Raw genomic sequence first — 21037 nt, forward strand, 5'->3', positions numbered from 1 at the left:
TCAGATTTATGTTCTTTTGGAGGGGGGCTGAGGATGTAAACAAATATAATTTGGCTAATTAGGAAGCTATTTGCAGGCCTAAAGACTATGGTAGTCTTGTCATTTTAAACACAATGACCATGAATGAATGCCTACTTGTCAAATAGATTGTCAAGATTTACTCAGCGAAGGAGGAGATCTGGCTCAGACTTCTCAAAGTCAAATACATGTCAGATGGTAACTTCTTCACTTACAAACAGAGAGTAACTTCACAGTTCTAGCAGAGTTTGCACAAGGTCAACATCTTTTTCAATGGAGAGCCATATATAAAGTGAATAGAGGTAATAAAGTCTTTTTCTAGAAGGATGTGTGGTTGAGAGAAACTCCACTTAAGATTCAGCTCCCTGCCTTTTTCAGTATGTGTGATAATCCAGAATCTTTAGTGTCTGACTGTTATGTAGATAATGAGTGGGAGATCCATTTTAATAGAAGTTTGACAGATAATGATCTGCTCCAATGTGAGGAGTTGATGCACAAGGTGCAAAATGTGTAACTGAATGAGTTTGAAGATGAGGTAGATTTGGTTCTAGACAAATCAAGGAGTTTCACTACTAAGTCTTTATATAGATTCCTAACTTTTTGAGGGGGTCTTCATCAAGGGGGCTAAGAAGATCTGGGCCTCTAAATTACCATTCAGAATTATGATTTTTCTTTGGTGGATGCTTCATAATAAACTCCTAGTCGCTTCCACCCTTAAGAAGAGGGGCTGAAAGGGGAGTCAGTACTGCTGCCTGTGTGGTAAAATTGAGAGTATCAACCATGTCTTTTTTGGATGTGTGCTCGCATAGTTTTCATAGAGTGCTCTGAGAGAAGCCTTTTGTTGGAATAGCTTTCCTATCTCGTAGCCGACTTATGGGCAAGCTGGCTTCCGAAGTTGTTTAACATCTCTTAAAATCTAGGGATTTTTCTCTTTGCATGTATAGCTTGGGCTCTGTGGAGGACGAGGAACACAATAGCGATCGAGAAGAAGTTCCCCAAAAGACATGATACAGTTCTGATTTTCGCTCTATCGTTCGTGTAGAAATGGGACATCCTCTTACGCGCTGATGATAAATTGAAGGTGGACGGCACCTCCGCTCACCTCTGGGAATGGCTACGGGGTTTCACGCCTAATCCTAGCCCCGTGTGATATTGGTAAGCTGTGATATGTTGTTATCGATATTTGATATAATTGGACAGTAACTTATGATCTCGGTTCAGAAATGTTAGTGTGCTTGTACACATCGCTGTTATCCCAGTTCTTTTTGTTTCTTGTTTTGATGACTGTATTTCATATGGATATGAACTTATTTATTGATTTTCAATATAAGCTGAGGTAATTTCTGGTAAAGAAAAAGGACACCCTTGGTTCTTCCCAGGAGTAGAGTGATTAGTGCTGATCGTGCTAATTCCATGACAAAAAATCGTATATGCAATTTGCCACTGGCTCATACATTACACATCACAAATTACATCCCAAAAAATGCCGAAGTTCAGCGCAACACACGGATCGACAGGCAGGTAGATACAGTTAGTTGCACGCTGAATGTAAGGCAAGCTCAACGTCGTCGACGGCCAATCGATTTGTCAGGGAGCGGAGGAGAGCTAGCTAGCTATCAGAGGGAGAAGAGCTTCCTGAGGTTCATGGGCGAGATGTACTTGCTGGCGCCGTCGACGATGTACTTGGCGAGCAACACGTTCGCCGCCTCGCTGGGGTGGTACGGGTCCCAGAACACGTGCTTGTCCCGGGCGTCGCACATGCTCGACGTCGCCCCGCACGGCACGAGGCCGTCGTACGTCCCGCCGTTGCCGCAGCACGCCATGCTCGCCGTCTCAAACCCTGCAAGAATCAAGAAAGGATTGTCGAAACCATTCTTCCGGAAGAACAATCGATCGATGCGATGCGTCTGTGCTTGCTTACCGTAGGACGGGTAATTTGTGATGAGCTCCATGACGAGGTCGTAGACGTTGGCGAGGCAGAACCTGAAGCCGGGGAGGTTGTCGTTGAGCTCGACCAGCAGCTCCCTGAGCCGGCCGTTGTACCGCGCCGCGAGCTGGTTGGGCAGCTTCACGCACTCGTCCTGGCCCACCCCGTTGATCGTCTTCTGGTACGGGATGCACCCCAGCGGCCCGGCGGCCCCACGTTCGCCACCACGAACTTCATCGCGTCCAGCGTGTACAGCCTGTGCAAGAACAGACATGTACCGGCGGCGTCCATAAAAAATCCTGTCGCTGAAAGTTAGCATGTGTTGCTATTGTTGTTGGAAATAATATTGGTTTGAATGTTTTTAGGTAAGTTAAGTATTTAATATAGACAAGTAAGATGAATATATGTAGAACACTAGGATAATTTTAGTTGACTAGTTGCCGTATACGTACTCATATAGAAGGTCTATGAGTCTGTGAAATACACGGCGGCTAATCAAGTTCGAGTCGTATACTTGCACGTGTCCAGGTCGTAGAGTTCGAGTCGGAGTCTATATGCTTGTATGACGAAGTACATGTACAGATGCACGAAGTCCAGATATAAGTCGGTTAGCTTGTATGTCTAGCGGGTTAAGTACTCATAGCCTATATAAGTAAAGACATGTAATAGGAGAGCTCAGATTTACGATCGAGGAGAAAAGCTAAAAGTATTTAGTTAGGTACTCGGAGAGCTTGGATCTCCTCGGGACGTCGAATCGTGGAAAGCTCAAGATACTTTGTTAGTTACTCGGAGAGTTCGGATCTCGGATCTAGACTTCGGAAGAAATAAAAGAAAAGAAGAGGCTAAGCTGTTGCGGCCTTAAAAATTTGTGTGTTCTTGTATTCTCTCATCGAGTTTAGATTGAGATTGTCCGTCTTGCTTCTTGCTGGGTTGTTTATGTGATCGGACGCTTACCTGGTCGAGTAGTGTGATCGAGCATGTACTCGTGTGGTCGCTGGCGAATCGCGTGGTTGTGCACGTGCTGGTCGCTCGTGTAACTGGTCGTGCTCCTAGTCGGACACGTGCTCGCTGGTTGTGTGACTGCTGGTCGTGAGCATCAGGTCGTGAGTGGTCGAGGGGTCGGGAAACCCAACAATTGTTGTGTGGTGACTGAAATTTGAAGCTACCCGACGCAGCACCAAAAAAAAAAAAGCACGAACCGTGAGCTGGTCTCGGAGGTGGATGGTGAGGTCGTTGATGAAGCCGTCGGGCGACTCTGCGGCCCGCGTGCCGACGGAGAGGAGGGGCTTGAGGTAGTTGTTGAGGAAGTCGTTGGACCCAACGGTCACGGAGAAGATGGCCTTCTTTCTGAGAAACTCATTCGCTCTTTCCCTGCCCAGCAGGTTGTCCAGCTGCTTCCTCGTGATATTGAAGTAGTCCACCTGGAGGTCCATTCCGATCCTGTTGACCTGACGCAATTCACGAGCAAATTAATGGCTGATCTGTCAGTTAACGTGTGACACGATGTAAAGAAGTTGGCGAAGAGTTGGGAAAAAATTTGTATGCAATTGTGTTGCAAACGCCTCCTCTGCAGCACTGCCTAGATGACCGTTATATGTTCTTAACATAAATATATATTAAAGTGATGGACGAGATACGCTAATCATATATGTCGAGTAATACGCATATAGGATAAATTTCTGTTTGTACGATATCCACCGCTTTAATATTTATGTTGAAAATATGTGACGGCTATTCAAACAGTGCTATATGAGAAGACATAATTTTTTCCAAGAGTTGGTGGATGCACTCATGAAAATTTTGCAAATTCCGTTCAGTATCCCTACACCTCCTGGCGCGTAGTTCACGCCGTTCAATATCGCGCCTCCGGTTGTGTTCGGAGCGAGGAACAGCAACGAGTAGTCTGCATGACCCAACATCTCCCTGAAATGGTACATGACAAGATACATTGAGGGGATGTAGTTGTTGTTCCCGGCGTCCACCAGCAAGTCCCTGAAGATGAAGGAAGCCCCTGCGCCGAACTCATTCACTGCCTCTCCTCTCACTGTCGCCGCTGCACAGAGCGCAATCACGCACGGCGGCCATTGCCACCGCCCAACCCATGATGCTAAAACAACATCATGAACTAGTTGCGCAAACGAAGCAGGGTGAGCGTGATATATAGCTAGGCAGCCGATGCTCGATGGAAGTAGGTGATTTGATGACCTCTCCGCTAGCTCTGGAGTTCTGTGGAGCGAGGAGACAGCTAGCGGATGGAGAGAGATTGCACCGTGACATCACCACTGGCACATGGAGTTCACTGAGAATTCATTCACGTATCAGTGACAGCGAGTTAGAGAAACCACGTCCCGCGGAGAGTACGCGTGCGCAGGTGTTTGGTTTGACGTTGTGGTGCGCTAGATATGGTGATTAAGCAAGCACGAGTCTTGTCAGTACGTAGTTATCACCTAGACTGGCATTCGTCGCAACTCGCAGCTCTTCCGTTCCGTGTGTGCAAAGGGAAATGTGACTGCGCAAGTCAGCATGGTTGATGTGATTTGACGTCCAAAAATAGCTGCGTCTCATTAATTTTGTCCGCGTGTTTAGTGTTTAGGTGGCCTAAAATAACCGAACTGCCTGAGGCTGGCTGGGGCCGGGCGTGCGTGATGTGGCGTGGGGGAGAGACCGAGAGAGTGGCCGGTGCGGTCTCTGTTTCCTTAGATGAGACTCTGGTCGTTCTCACGTTAGAAGATTTGCTGCAGGTGTTTTTTTTTAACATAAAGGGAGCTTTATTCCATTCCATATTGAAATAAGTTCCGCTCCCTGCATTGTGCAGTGTACATAACCACAAAATACCACATCACATTCTTTGCATATTAATATGCAAAAGCCTTTACTTATTACAAGGTACAGCTCTCAGTTGTATGCCATGAGAGGTTACAATGCCATTAAACCAAACTAAATGTTGGAGAAATCAAAGGCTAATTCTATTGTTGAGCCTCCATCCATCCCCGGCGAAGATCTCCATTAGTTGTTGTCAAATCCAATGTGTGGCTCGCCAATGTGAGAAGGTCCCGATCTTCCTCCTTTTGAAGCATAGGCCAAAACCATAACCAGTAAATACCTCTAAAGATCACCTGCATGCATATGATACTCTTTCTTTTATTAAACATAATATCATTAGGGTTTAACTATATTGACCAACATAATGCAGTAACACTAACCCAAATATTTAGTCATACTTTTAATGGTACCCTAAAAAGCCAAACCCCAAACATATCAGCAATAGAAGTAGGAGTAGTTAGATCAAAAGCAACTTGTACAGTCCACCATATAAATTTTGCAAACTGACAATCAATAAATAGATATTGTATTGTTTCCTCATTGTCACATAAACAACATTTTTTTGCTCCCATTCCAATTCCGTTTAACTAGGTCATCTTTGATCAATATAACATTTTTCTTGAGGTCCCATAAAAATAACTTTATTTTCATAAGTACCTTGATTTTCTATATGAGCCGATATGAATAAGAAAAGTCATAGTTCATTAGAGCATTATACATCGAACATACCGTAAAAGTCCAATTTTGATGTAGACTCCATTTAAACTTGTCACAGTGATATGTTAATTGTATCAAGGCCAATTTTGCAACTAGATGGTGCCAAGCAAGCAACGTGTTTCTCACTAACGCTCTACGAAAAGAAATATTAAGTGGATATGTATGCATCACATCTTGAACTGTGGCATGTTTTTTTCCGCACAATATTGAACAGTTGAGGATAGTGTTGTTTGAGGGAGGTATTTCCTAACCATTTACCTTCTCAAAATCTAACTTGAGATCTATCTCCTAATTGGAAGGACCCCAAGTTTAAGAAGTGACTCTTGACTTTCATAAGTCTCGACCAGAAATGTGAATATCTTGGTTGGTTGTGTTTTCACTCATGTTAATGTCTTACTCCCTAAGTACTTTCGCCTAAGCAACTTTTGCCACACCCCATCTTCATTTAAGAGCTTGAACATCCATTTGTTGAGCAAGCACTTATTTTTTATGTCAAGGTCCTAGATACCTAGCCCACCTTGATCCTTGAGGTGACATAGTATCCAAGGATCTAATGTAGATACCTAGAGGGGTGCTGGAGCGGATCAAGGTGTTCATGCTTAAAATTTAGCGAACCTATACTTTCTCTTGTGGTTGTCACTTTGCCAGAAAAACCTAGATCCAATGTACTCTAACCGCTTTAGCACCCCTCTGGGTATCTCAAAGAGAGAAAGCATGAACATTAGTAAGCTTGTAAGAGTTGAATTTATAAGGACAAGCATGTTGCATATGGTCAGGTGTTTGCCTTTCTAACTGATTAGTTTTTTTTCCGAATATATCCTCAGTCGCTTTCAAATCAATGTTTCTTAGTTTCTTATGATGCATCAGGATTCCGAGATATCAAAAATGATATTCTCCCATCTAGTGAGCATATAAACCCCTAATTCGATTTTTGGTGATTAATGACAATAGAATCATTGTGACTGACTTGTTTTATGAAAGATCATTAAAAGTTAGGTCACGGTGGTGCTTTTTGGGTATTCTCGGTCCCGATATTAGTTTTCATGGTGGCTATAAAAGGATATGCACAAAGATTAAGGACTATTTAGCTCTAAGTGTCATATAGAATTGAGGTTGACACTCGGTAGTAAATAGGTTCTTTGCTTTTCCTGGCCTAGCTTAACCTAGCTAGTTGGAGCTAGAGATATTTATGATCCATACTAGTTAAGTCTAGCACTAGGTAGCTCAGAAGAAGCTCAAGGAAGTGAAGATCAAAGACATAACCAAGGTTCGGCTAAAATAAACAAAGCCTTGATTTCTCTATAGTCACCGTACAATATGGTGAGGCCATCGTATAGTACAGTTAGGGAGTGAATGTATTGTACAATGGGCATCATACAGTTATACAAAGAAGTTGCATTCATGATGTTGAAGCTTGGGTCACCATATTGTACTATGGGTGGTCAACATACCTTTATATAGAGAGCCTGTTTCCAGCTTGGTGAAGCTCAAGGTCACCATATTGTATGGTCAGGTGTATGAAACAATAACAACTAACTTCATACACGTACTATACAACGAGGTCGTCATATTGTACGGTGACTTGGATTTCTATAGGTCAATGGGGTATACTGGCTATTTAGCTCTTGGGGCTATAAATGCCCCCTCACCTGCCTTCTTATGGGTCTCTTGGCTAGTTGGTGAATTCATACATTTCATTGGAGAGGCAAGAGAAAGAAGAAGTACTCAAGTGATTTGCAAATTCCTTAATCAAAGATTAAGGACATCATTAATACTAGTAACGTAGCTAATATGCATCCACCCATCTCTTTGGCTTGGATTAGGTCAAGTGAGATCTTTGGCATATTACTCTTAGTGATTAGCATCACCTAGATGGCTTGGTGGCATTTGATCTTGGTGAGCTTCATGGAGTTGATTTGTCGAAGCCCCCAAGATGATAATATGCCGGTTTGGAGTCCACCGATTCAGAGTGTAAAGGAATTACCACTAGAGAGTGTTTGGTCCTTGTGTGGACCAAGAGGGAGCTAGATTGTTGAGCAGATGCTCCAATGAGGACTAGGGAGAGTGCTAACTCCTCGATACCTCGAAAAACAATGAGGCTTTCTTGGAGCACTACCTTCTAGCATTTAATTTGTGATGTTTACATTTCGTATTTATATTTGTAGAATTGGCATGCTAGACTAGGAATGAAACTAAGTTGCAAAACTTTGTGTATTAGATAGTCTCACCTAGAAACTAGAGCACGTTTAGGCTAATATTGTTTAATTTGTTTTTGCTACTAGTTTCTAGACTTGGAAAATGTTTTAAAACCTAATTCACCCCCTCTTAGACATCTTGATCTTTCACATCTCACACCCAGAAAGGTGTATATATTGCTCTTATGCCTCCTTGGCTTACCCATAGAAGAATAATTTATTTTTATGAAAATTTATTTTAAAGCCTGAGAATTGCTCAAAAGCACATAGCAAGATCTTCATGTTCTTAACCTTTTCAATATCTTGCTCCAAAAATAAAATTGTGACATCTGCTTATTGTAGTATAGTAGTCCGTCGTCAACCAAGTGTGATACAACTCTGCTAATTTGTCCATCTTTCTTTGCTCTTGCAATTAGAATGGCCAATGCATGTATATGAAATAATATTAAAAAGAATTGGGGATAAAGGACCATCATGTTGAATTCCTTTTTGGTTTGGAAATAATGACCAATTTCATTATTTACCTTAATATCGACACTTTCTCCATTGACAAAACTTTCTACCTAAGAGCACCATTTTGAGGAGAAACATTTCATTCTTAGCGTTTGTTGTAGAAAAGATCATTCGACCTTATCATATGTCTTTTCAAAATCCAGCTTTAGAATAGTGCAATCTATTTCTTCCTATACATCTCATGAATGGTTTCATGTAAACTTACCATCACATCCATAATGTGTCAACCGGACACAAATGCCATTTGTGTTGGGCACATTAGTTTTTTCGCTAATCATGTTAGCAACTACTTTAATGAAAATTCCGAAGCTACCATTCAGAACACATGTCGACCTATAAATAGAGTTATAGTACCAAAATTGATACTATAAAGGGGTAGACTACTATTATAAAATTCATAAAATAGTGTCATTAGGGTCACTTTTTATGACATTCCAAAATTAATGGTGATGACGAACTGGTAATACAGAGATACGTCTCCAATCGATTGTATGGCAATACTAGTTTCCACAGCCAGGAGTCTAGATTCTGGATGGATGTGACGACTCCAGGAGAGCGGTTTCCAACTGGGACTTTTTTGAAGGACTGAACTGGGCCTTTAACTACGGCCCGTCTCCTAAGCATGACATCCGGTTGCCCGCGTGCATGCATCCTGTCCGAGGGGCGGAACACTGTACAGAAGATTCTGTTTACTCTTACTTGACCAGCATTTACATGCATAAACTATTTAGAAAAACATTTACAAGCATATGGACGAACACTCACTACATCAAGTCATGTAAGCATTAAAACAAGTTGCATGATCTGCATCGGCATCGACCATTTCATGCACGCCTATACAGTAGTCAACAAACCATGCATGCATGCCCCTCTTTCGTGATCCATTCCATGCAACTACGTTAGTATGTTACTTGCTACTGCAATTTGTATGCAAACACTTGTACCATGGCAGCTGCTATCTCGACAAGGTTATGCTGATGCTCATGTCGCAGGACGCCGACATCTCCGTGCCCACGGGGCGCACGTTGAAGTACGCCGGCTGCTTGGGCTCCGGGAGGACCGCGCCCTCGCTGCTGCCCAGCATCCTCAGGACTTCGTCCATGGCGGGCCGGTCGTCCGCGCTCTCCTGCACGCAGAGGAGCGCCACATGGACGCACCTCGCCATCGTGAAGTGGTGTTTCTCATTCCTTACACATCGATCCACCAACTCATGCCATTGCCCGGCTCTCCACAGCAACCAAGCCTACCAGAAAAAATAGAGCATATATATATATATATATGTGTGTGTGTGTGTGTGTGAAATAAACATGTACGTATTCGTACTGATGAATAATATAGAATGAACAAGATCGAGAACTTAATTTCTACTCACATATGCGATGAGCTTGTATAACTTTCCATCGTATCTGTAGGATCCAGCAGTCATCTTCCCGCTTACGATCTCCAGGACCAGGACGCCGAAGCTGAAGACGTCAGATTTGACCGAGCAAACTCCGTCCGAAGCATACTCCGGAGCTATGTAGCCACTTGATCATGCAAAAATTGTTGAAGTTTAGAAGATTCTACAAGTAAACTATGTAAAATTTACTGTCGACTTGAATATATAATGTCTGCAGGGATCGGAGCTGCATACTGTGTGCCCACAATTCTGGTGGTGTTTGACTCCGCCACGCTAGAGCTGAAGATCCTGGCCATCCCAAAATCTGAAATTTTAGGGTTCATCTCGCTATCCAACAGGATGTTGCTGGCTTTGAGATCCCGGTGAACGACGCAGAGACGCGAGTGTATGTGGAGGTAGAGAAGCCCCTGAGATATCCCCTCGATTATATTCATGCGTTTAGGCCAGTCTAGTGACACTCCTTTTTTGTTGTCTGCCAAATACGTACATGCAATGATAACTGTTATTATATTGAGAAACAAGGGGATTCATAAAATGCATCAGATGAAAACTGAATTATACGGTGTTTTAAGTGGAAAAAATAATGAGGTAGAGTCCTGTTGGCATACCGAAGATGATGAGATCTAGGCTTTTGTTTGGCATGTATTCGTAGACCAAAATCTTTTCATGCTCCCCCTCAATACAGCAGCCCAGCAGCTTGACTAGATTCCTGTGTTGAAGCTTTGCTATGAGCTGGATCTCGTTCTTGAACTCTAGTAAACCTTGCAACGAACATGGGCCAAGTCTTTTCACTGCTATCTCAAGCCCATCAGGCAATCGACCCTAACATAGCAAATATGGTGCTTAGAACATAGAAAAAAAAATATTGAAAGGAGAACAGAGACAAAAAAAAATTCAATGATAATGCCCAGTTTATTAATTCAGGATCACATAAAAATTAAGGAAATAAATATCGCCTTAGACAAGAGATTTGGTTTATTAGTGTCTGAAAGATCACTGAATATGACAGAGGATATATACTAGTACTACTTAATAATCAATTACCTTATAGACAGCACCAAAACCACCTTGTCCAAGTTTGTTCTCAGTCGAAAAACCATTCGTTGCAATTTTCATCTGAGAGAAGTCGTACAGCGAAAACCCGGAGTTGCCTTCTTCCATCCTCCAGAGATTTATCACACTTTTCACAGCAATAGACAACCTTCGTAATTCTGATCGTGCAAGTTCTGATCACAAGTAGAAATTCAAAGCTATATATTCTGCCAAGAAGGAAAAAAAGAACTTGCAAGTTGTTTTTGAGTAAGAGTGACATATAATACCTCTCTTTCGTCGTATTTTGATCCATCTATGGAGAAGGAGGCAAGCAACCAACAGGAATACAAAGACAACCGCTATGGTCGCCCAGATCCAAGCCTTGCTCGCTGTACATTAGTTCAGGCTCAGCGACAGTTAAAGTCAAACCAAAAATGAACTCAGGCTTGTAAAAGTATATCTAAATCTCTTTGACCTCTAGGTACTCCTTTCATTCTGGAACAGATGTCTTTTTAAGATGCATGTAGTCAAATTTAAAAAAAATTCCACTAATTTAAACAAGAGAGTTGAATTTTGTCGCGCAAGAAATGATATGGCCTGGCTGATTTTTGTCATGAAAAATACTCTGAAATAATATTATTTTCAGTAGTTTTCGCTAATGAACATTTAGAAGAAAAATGGCAATCGAAAGTGTGTTGGAGATTTTGTCAGTAACCAAAACAAGGAAGAAAAGAAAAACCTGAGAGAGTACGCACGTTTGGGCTTATGGAGGTCGACCGACAAGTTGGTGGTGTTGAAGAACGTGTCGTCCGTCTCGTACCGCACGGTGCACCGCGGCACAAGAATCCTGCCGCCATATTGCCCTCTGAGAAAAGTTTGTGGGAACTCTGAGATGCGGCGGTCGAGGCAAGCCCGGCACCGCTCCGGCGGCATGTCCACGGTGCACTGCACCAGGCCGTACACCTTCAGGCCCTTCTCCTTGAACCACGACCGCCCCGTCGCGTACCTGTCCGGCTTGTCCGCGGCGATGTCGGCGATGTTTTTCACCAGCTCTTTGACGAGCTCGTCGAAACGCTGCGCGGCCGCGGCGGGCGTCACGACGTTGGTGTTGTTCCCCGCCCACTTCGTCACGTTGCCGTCGCCGGAGAGGAAGTCGACGCTGGAGAGGCGCAGCTGGTACCGGTCGTAGTAGAGCGTCACGTCCCTGAACTGCGGGCCGCAGCCGAAGGCTTTCTCGGAGTTGTTGATGGCGCTGTACAGGGCGTCGCTGAGCCCCAGGGCGCAGACGTCCCCAGTGAAGTCCCCCCGGCAGAGCGCGACGCCGTAGGCCGCGTCGGGCGCTGCCCCTACCGCGCCGACGGCCGAACCGTTCTCCTTCGCGCCCGCGACGAGCATGGTGGCGAGGGCGTTCAGGTTCGATCTGTAAGCAGCAGCATCGCTGCTCGTGTTGCCCGCCGGCACGCTGCACTTGTGGCTCAGGATGGTGTCCTCCGCGGTGGCCGGCAACATCGCCGCGGAGGAAACCACGACGACGGCGAGGAGGAGGTGGACGACGGGAGGTAACAACATGCCGCCGCACGCGTGTTGAAAACGTCTGGTTGGCTAGCTTAGTAGTAGCTCAAGTAATTGGCGTGGAAGTGAGATTTTATAAGCACGTATGTACTTTGCTGTTCCCTGTTGCACTTGATCACCGGGCAATCCAGCATCAGAGTGGACCTAGGCATAGTTGACTAAGATGCTTAGCTACAGGGTCGACCCCGTCTAGATTGATGCAAACGGTGGGTACATTATTATTTGTATCACAAGTTAGTAGTACAGGAAATTGCGAAGTATCTGCATGCATAGGTACCAGCAGAATGAGTCTGGACAATACATTCTTGCACGCATGCATGCCGTTCTCCCTTGGAGGCAGCGGTTGATGTCAAGATGATCACGTCGTTGACAAGTTGAGCGTGGTATTTGACTTCAACCGTATCGGTTCGAATTGTCGAGATTTGAAATCTGCTAATGGAAGCGTCTACATCAGCGGAGAGTCGCGAACTGAGCATAGCGTCGAGATTAATTTGATTAGGGTTCTTGCAGTGGAGCATGTCCACTAGGTTCGAATCCTAGACTAGGTACCAGTGCTTATATTTTTTTTTATTAAATTTTGAAAGTAATAGAACATGCACACGTAGATACGTTTAGTTATCGAAACGTGTGCCCGTACTACATGAGGTTATGTCTTTAATTTTATTTAGATGTGTGTTAAGACGTACTACTGGGTGTATGAGCGTGAGTGCATGTGTGCGAGGTTATGTTTTCAATTTTATTTAGACATGTGCTACAACGCAACCACATAAGTGCGTCTTACTTGTACTTAAAAAAAATCAGTAGGAGAGTCGCTGGCATTTCATGTTGAAGTGTAGTAGTTAAGAGTGCGCCGTGTGGAGCTCACAATCGAGGACATAGTACGTCTTGGTCCAATACTACATATGCAGTGGACCAAGATGATGGCGAGGAGGAGGTGGATGATGGAAGGCAACATGTGTTAGGGGTTGCCATCAGGGACCCCGACGCGCCTAGGCTCCGTCTGCCTGGATCCAAAGGTCGTTTGGCTTCGGAGCCTCTCCGGAGCCTACGGGCTCTAGACTCTCTACGAAGCCCCAAGCCTTCGGAGGATTAGGGACATTTGGAAGGCACTAACTCTCAGAGGCTTTGGTGAGGCGGTTGGACCCCCCAAAAAGATCAGCAGGAATGGGACCCATCAGCCATCATCCGCCAGCTACGAAATGACAGGAGTTTAATGCCGGTCTAATCGACGGTCGGTCTAACACCCTGTGCAGGGCAGACGTCGCAATCGGCGACCGACCGCGCATGGCAGCCACCTGCTACCACTGTAGTGCCACTGTTAGATGATGTCATCAGAGTAAGTAAAGAATTACCTGGACCGGAGTAATGTTTTACCAGGCTGGCCCTAGGTCCCGGTTGTATAGCAACAACTTGTATCTCAGCCCCTCCCATAGGGGTATACATACACACTTATCCTCTGTAAGGTACCATAAATACAAATTGTGGATACACGGTGAAAGAGGACCTTAGCTCAGAAAATCATTCGTGGTGTTTCGTTCATCTCTACTTCTCCTCCAAGCTTGAGCCATCCCTATGGGTTGGCTCTCGCTGTACTTTGTTCGTGGAAGACATATATTCTTTGACCAATAGCTGGTGTCGTTCGTGGGAAGAGAATACGTGTAGAAGCACTATGAGAGTAGGATACCAACAAAGAAGAAAACCACCAAGGCGGCGGCCCAAGCGACTGGCTCCACGGCCACATATGTGCGAAAATCCATACGGAAATTGTGACCAAGCGCGTGCTACACCGACAGCAGCCCCACAACTGGGCGTAACAAGGGCTCGACCGGAGGAACTATTGGCAGCCCTACAGGCCACACAACAACCCGCAAATATGACCATTGTTGCTTCCGCGATGATCAACACTATGCTGGACCAAGCTCTAGGGGCTGGCAAGGGCTTTGACATTGTGACTCATAGTCCTCAACCATCGTCAATGGTTAATCTATAGGCAACAGAGCCTAGGGCCCGTTGACGCGAGGTTTCACTCATAGACCTAGACTCTCCCCTTAGGCCGATTTGCAAGTTGTGCCCTTCCTTTGAGGGTATGATATGAAGAAAAGTTGTAGGGGATTTAGAGATGTATATGCTCGTGAAATTTCATGATTTTATCCCAAGTGGATTAGGAATTATGGATTTTTGAAGTTGGATGTTGTGTTTTGCTGATAGAAAATTCAATCGAGGTTCACTTATGCTTTATGCCATCTTAATGACCTTTCCTGCGAACATTTATTATACCGAGAATGTAGAGGATGCATAGTTCTATGTCCTGATGAATTTTGATTTTTTTGGATCTATGGTGTGGAAGATATAAAAATGTGAAGCTTGCTGTGTGAAATTCTAGATAGATTATGAATTCTATTTTTAGTTGCAGTTTGGGCCACCTTAGTAGTAGTATATGAATAAGGTTTCTTTACGGAAATTGTAGGTCTTGTTCTTTAGATTTTGAAAATGTATATTTTTTCTATCATATCTTGTGCGGATGAAAAGATAAAAAAAATGAAGCAGCATCGCTGCAGTTAGCCGAGAGCGGCATTCGCCGTATTCGCTTGATTGTTGGGTTGGGCCGTAGGAGAGGTTAATGTTCTATATGTGTATGTTTGTTTACATTGTATTCTGAGCTTGTGTTGTTAAAGCAGGTGGTAGTGCTCCAGATTGCGCCTAGAGCGGTTGTTGTCGTCGTTGGAGGCAAGGAAACATAGCGGTGGTTTTGCTATACGCTTTAACTTGTTATTTATTCTATCTCCATTTTAATTGCAGTACTTTAACCAACTCAACATGAGCCGTTGAAATGAAGCTCTAATTTAATTGAAAGATTGAAATAAATTCTTTCTTTGGTTGAAGTATTTCTATGTGTGGCTTTATGTTATCTCCTATGAAGAATATCATATGTGATATACTATGTGAAGATCATGTTCTATGCGATGCTCATTGCTATTGCATCATGGAATTTGCATTGCATTGCATTTGCACTTGAAGTGATGTCATGAACCTATAGTTGCGACCGTACCGGTACAACATTATATATTTTTGTAATACGATGCAACTTCATACTTTATTGGGTATCAAGACAATGGACATGTCATTTGCATTGCATAAGCAATCATGAATATTGTTGGAATTGAGGCACTGAGTTATTGGATGTTGGCATGGTTTGGAACAAGGGAAGTGAGGCTTCACTGTGGCTTTATGCAGTGGTGATTAAACTTTCCTTGTATGAGATTCTATTACTTTAAATCTTATTGCTCATGTTTTTTTTGGAATTGGACTATTAACATGTTATCAATTTTCTTTATTTGCGGTCTTAATACCTCTCATGCTTAAATCGTTGCTTAAAAAACTTGTAGATTGAATAACTTGTTAAAACAGTTTGCTTGCTGAGATTTTATATCTCACCCCTCTTTCTTTATTTTCTCTATCAGGTGTTTGAGAGGTGTGTTTGGCTTGAGGGTTGGGAGTAGCTGCATGTCTTGCACTCTTTTGCCACTAACTCTATATGTTGTGTTGTAATAATAGAAACCTAGACTTAAAGTTTCCTGCGTTGTTTGTGTATTTTGGAATGATAGCTTGGTTTATATCCCTATCATGCTAGGATGTTTAGTTATGTGCTAGCGTTCTTGTTTAGTCATGTTTATATATCTATTTGCTTCCGTGTTGTCGCTGTTTACGAGGAGGTGCTGCCAAAATGTTTTCTTAGTTTCAGCTAGTTTTGAAGGGTAGTTGGTGGCATCCCAGGTGTTTGGGGGACTTAGGGTGTTATAGTCCTACTCTTATCTTATGCTGCAATTAGCTATTTGCAGACAACAGTAAACATCAAACCTTAAGTTATATCTCTCTTCAAAATACTCCACACCTCGAAGGCATCAACCTCGGTCATGTCGAGGTCCAAACCCTCCGCCACCTTGAAAGCATCAGTCTCGATCGCATCGGGGTCTACCCTATGCAACCTCGAAGGCATTAGTCTCGGTCGCATCGAGGACCACCCTCCTCACCTTGAAGACATCAACCTCAGTCATGTTGGGGCCTACCCTCCGCTCCTCAAAGGCATCAGCCTCGGTCGCATCGAGGTCTACCCTTCGCACCTCGAAGGCATCAACCTCGGTCGTGTCGAGGTCCAAACCCTCCGTACCTCGAAGGCATCAGCCTCGGTCGCATCAAGGCCTACCGTCTGCACCTCCAAGGCATCATCCTCGGTCGTGTCGAGATCCAAACCCTCCACTACCTCGAAGGCATCAGCCTCGATCGTCTCAAGGTCTACCCTCTGCCACCTCGAAGGCATCAGCTTCGATGGTGTCGAGGAACACCCTCTGCACCTAGAAGGCATCAACATCGGCCGCGTCAAGGTCTACCCTCCGCACCTAAAAGACATTAGCCTTGGTACCATCGAGGTCTAAATCATCTGCCACCTAGAAGGCATTAGCCTCGGTTGCGTCGAGGTCTACCCTCCACACCTCGAAGGTATCAAGATCACCAGTGTGAGGCTTCATCACCCTAGTTGCACCTAAGACACTGAAAAGTACCTCTAATCGCACCCTTCGGTCGCTAGAAATTGTAGTATGCGAGGGGGCCCGGGAGAGGGGAAGCTTTCGGAGCATAGGTTCGACCAAAAATAAAAGGCAATAAGCAAAGTCAACACATCATGATCTTATTCATATATGTACGTGCCTTACAACCAATCTAGTTCTAATAGACGAGCTAGGCCATCACACCTTCTAGAAGTGTCGAGACACGCGGAGGGCTGGCTCCTCTTGGAAGAGCCACCACCCCCATACCCAGATTGACGTATGAGGCGGTGTCATGTGGACCCTCAACATAAAGGCCTCCTACCAAAGCCCCCTCAAGCCTGAGAGGTTGAGGCTTCGACCTAGAGGAGATCCACCTGGATGGGGTAGGAATCGACGGCCAAGAAATCCATCTCCATTGATAGTGACAGGTCCTCCACAACCTCCACATCCTCTACCTTAATCTAGGCCATGACGTCCTTAAGGATATTCGATGGCATCTTTGCATCGGGATTCTGAGGGAGAACAAAACACCGAGAGTCATGTGGGCCAGCAGCTGCATAAGCATCCCACTACTCGCCTACCCCTACGAAACCGAAGCCAGCCTTCGAAGCTGGAGAGGAAGGGTCCTCCGGGTCCTCCTTAACCAAGATGTCAGAGGCCACCTCCGAGTCTACACATCCTTGAGGATCACACGGATCACCCCGAGCGATTGGGGTGCGCTGGGCCTTCCATTGGAAGATTCCTTTTGCCACCAGTTGCTGAACCTGTATGCGCAAATCCTACTCAAGGGTTAGCCACGCGGCTCACTCCTCCCAGCACAACACATAGATGAATGGACAAAACACAAGAGAAACATAGCCCCACAAAAGGGTGGCAAACAAGCCAAGGTACTTGAAGCAGGAGAGCCAAGTTAACATGCTAGGTCTCTAGCCCAATTTGTGCGAGATTAAAAAAAGAAGAGAAACAAAAAGATAAAGACCACTCAGAGCTACACCTCTGGCCGTGGATCCTGTGGAGTGTCACCCGCTCAAGGAGGTTCTTCCCACGGACAGTGTCCAAACAAGGAGCCATCCAAGATGAGCCGATGTCCTAAGGTGGTGGAGGCACGTGCAAAAAGGCCACCGAGTGCAAAGCCCGACAAGCCTGACATCCCACGGAAAGGCCCGAGCGAGGAGCTCCTTGAGCACTTGACTTCATGCAATCTGCCATAAAATGCAGGGTCACGGGTCGGCCATGCTTCACCCATACCCCCGGTGGAAGCCGTCCAAGGCTGCATGGATCTTTGCCGGTGGCGCCTCAGGCCAGATCTCCTCGGCCACAAAGTCCATGGGTGGGTACTCTAGCACTTCGAAATGTTTGCACCCTGCATGGTGCAGCAGCGCTAATTGAAGCGCCGAGGCCACACAGATCTGGAGTTCGCATAGGCCTCGACTGTGTTGGCCGTCACCCCTGCTGCGGACCAGAGCTAGCGGAGTATCTGGGACAGGATCTCTGAGATGGAGGGCAAGGGTGGGCCCTTTGCCCCCAAGACCGCCTAGGGCATTCTCAATGGCATGCGCCGCCTCCATCACCTGCTCAGCCAGCCTCTAGCGCTCTGTATGCAAGGCTTCCTCAGCTGCTAAGGCTGCTGTCGGAGGATGAACTCCTGTCGCAGGGATCCCGAGAGACCCATTTTTAAAGATTTGGCCGGGGGGATGATCCTGAACGAGCTCGTCGGGGAAATAAATGGAAACGGAAACAAATGCAACGGCTGGTGGTGGTGGGGGATGGTCGACCTAGTGCAAAAAAAAGAGATAGATGCACCGGGGTTTAGACAGGTTCGGATCGCACGGGGGCGTAACACCCTACTCCTGTGTGAGTGCAATATCTTTCCTTGAGGGGAATTCTTCAAGGATGTGTCTGGTTACAAGGGTGTATTGTCTACAGAGAGCTTGAGGCTCCCGTGTTCTAGCTCTGCTCGAGCTTGTTTGTGATGTTCTTCGTTTCTTGATCTGGGCTTGGCTTAGTTGAACTGGACTTGGTTCTGCTTAGGATCAGTTGTCGACTTCGGTTGAACTTAGTCTTCTGCTAGACTTCGCGTGTCTTCATGTGTTCTCCATCCTTTCCTTTTATACACACGCCGACCTCGACTTATCCTGAATGGGAAAGAGGGGGCGCGAGTGCCAAGGCGCCACGGAAAAAAGGCGTCATCATTCTGTCTTGGCGAAGTGACAGGGGCGGTGGAAAAATGCGGCGCGCATCCGACCACCCGCCACTGTGGACGTCCTCCGGCGCCATTGAGAGGGCCCATCGGGCGGTCACAGAGGCGCCCGGTGCGCCCACCCTGTCTTGTTCTTCTGTCAGGGCAGGGTGGCAGGCGGAATGCTTTGATCCTAGCAACGTTATCCCGAGGCACCCGGATGATACGGGACGGGACCCGTGCAATTAATGGACCCACGCCCCCCTGCCAAAGCATGACAGGGACTGACACTAGGGCGTGGGCAGCTGAGAATGTCAGGATATCAGGATGTCAGGCCGCGCGTGCCTATTAAATGCGGCATTGGACCTTTGACTGGCTGACACCCTGCCGACGGGACCCTTAGGGTCGTCGGGCGATCTTGCGCGAACCTTCGGGGAACCAAGTCCTCGGGGGCTGCCACGTGCAGCCACGAGCACTCTCTCCCGAGCACTTCGATAGGACCCTCGGGGAACTGAGTCCTCGGGGGTTGCCACGTGCAGCCCCGAGCACTCTCTCCCGAGTACTTCGGTAAGACCTTCGGGGAACTGAGTCCTCGGGGGCTGCCACGTGCAGCCCCGAGCACTCTCTCCCGAGTACTTGGGCAGATCCTTCGGGGAACCGAGTCCTCGGGGGCTGCCACGTGCAGCCCCGAGCACTCTCTCCCGAGCACTTGGCTGTTCGAACCATCGGGGGACTATGGTACTCGGGGGTGAGTAGAAACCCTTCCGAGCACTTCCTATGGTACTCGGGGGTGAGTGGGAACCCTTCCGAGCACTTTCTTCCCGGTACTTGGACTCTGCGGGTCATCGGGAAACTGGGGTGCTCGGGGACCAGAGGCTGTGGCCCCGAGCACCTTCTCCCGGAACTTAGATTCTCCTCATCCTGCAGGGGGACCTCGCGGGATGGTGACACGTGGCGGACGGCCGACCTGGTCTCGGGACTCAGGGACCCCTGGTTCCCGATACACCGACAGTAGCCCCCGGGCTTATTGGTAGGCGATGGCACGGAGACTGCGGATGGGCCCTTCATCACGGCCGAGGCCGAGGCTGGTGTGGACGCCACATGGCAGGCTTTCGAGAGGTGGCCCTTGCGGACCCAGGCCTCAGGTACGACCCAGCGGGGAAACGAGTGGACGCGTGTCCACACAACTTCCGAAGGGTATGATGACCGTACAGGCGGCACGCGCGGCCACCGTGCAGATCGAGGAAAATACGCCTGGCAGCCGCTGACGCCGCACGATCGGCGGGAGATTCGCCTGGCGGTTGCGTCGATCGAGGCGACGCTTCGCCGAGCGAACCGTTTGGGCGGCAATTTTTGAACTTTGAGATATAAAAGGGGGGAGGGGATCGGTCCGTTCCCCTCTTTACGCCTTCTAGCACTCCTGCTCTTGCCTTCTTCGTGCTCCGAAGCCCTTAGGAAATTTTCAGGCGACCGGAGCACTTTTCCTTCCCTTCCTCCACCACCAAAACACCTCCACTCTTGCCGAGATGACGAGGGTCGGAGGAGGCCGTCGGGACAAGGCTCCGGACAGCATTCTGCCGGAGTCTCGTCTGAGGAACGAAGAGGCGGCGGACAAGATCAGGAAGTTGCTGGTGCCCGAGGGGCAAGAGGTAGCTGTGGTGGTGACGCCGGCGAGCCTGACGTCGGCGACGACTGTCCCCTGGCGGATTGTTCTCTTCACGTCTTTCGTGGCGGCGGGGTTGGTGCCGCCGTTCTCCACTTTCTTCCTTCAAGTGCTCGAGACCTACGGCATCCAATTGGTGCACCTGAGTCCCAACTCCATCGTGGTGTTGGCGATCTTCGCGCACCTCTGCGAGATGTTCATGGGGGTGGCGCCTTCGGTGACACTGCTTCGACACTTCTTCGTCCTTCGGCCGGTGGGGAAGAAGAGAGGGCACTCCACAGCGGATGTCGCGGGGTGCTGCAACCTTCGGCTTCGGGACGGCCTGGGGGAGCACTACATCCCCCAGGTACTGCGCAGCAAGTGGGAGGAGTGGCGACGGGACTGGTTCTTCGTCGACATCGACCCCCACGAGCGCCTCGAACTGCCAGAGGCAGCGGCGGAACCTCGGAGGTTGA

At 46.9% G+C, this 21037-nt stretch overlaps 1 protein-coding gene and 1 pseudogene across 1 annotated transcript; both read right to left on the reverse strand.

Annotated features, from left to right (window-relative positions):
• Positions 1–1413: 1413 nt before the first annotated feature.
• On the reverse strand, positions 1414–5528 carry LOC133890412 (GDSL esterase/lipase At2g23540-like; annotated as a pseudogene).
• A 3348-nt stretch (positions 5529–8876) lies between these two features.
• LOC133889973 (cysteine-rich receptor-like protein kinase 19) lies at positions 8877–12246 on the reverse strand. Its single transcript, XM_062330400.1, has 7 exons — positions 11380–12246; positions 10912–11013; positions 10637–10818; positions 10201–10414; positions 9827–10064; positions 9566–9719; positions 8877–9436 (listed from the first exon to the last, which is right to left on the reverse strand). Exons 1-7 carry the CDS (start codon positions 12191–12193, stop codon positions 9149–9151), a joined length of 1992 nt encoding a protein of 663 aa, XP_062186384.1. The 5' UTR covers positions 12194–12246; the 3' UTR covers positions 8877–9148.
• Between the last annotated feature and the right edge of the window lie 8791 nt (positions 12247–21037).

The sequence above is a fragment of the Phragmites australis genome, chromosome 14 (genome assembly GCF_958298935.1).
Source record: "Phragmites australis chromosome 14, lpPhrAust1.1, whole genome shotgun sequence".
Taxonomy (NCBI): Eukaryota; Viridiplantae; Streptophyta; class Magnoliopsida; order Poales; family Poaceae; genus Phragmites; species Phragmites australis.

Excerpts from the sequence above, each read along its gene's own strand:
- LOC133889973 (XM_062330400.1), bottom strand. The coding sequence starts at position 12,193 with ATGTTGTTACCTCCCGTCGTCCACCTCCTCCTCGCCGTCGTCGTGGTT. Across the intron at positions 10,819-10,911 it reads CAAAATACGACGAAAGAGAG|AACTTGCACGATCAGAATTA; the intron begins GTATTATATGTC and ends ACTTGTGATCAG. Across the intron at positions 9,720-9,826 it reads ACCAGAATTGTGGGCACACA|TGGCTACATAGCTCCGGAGT; the intron begins GTATGCAGCTCC and ends TGCATGATCAAG.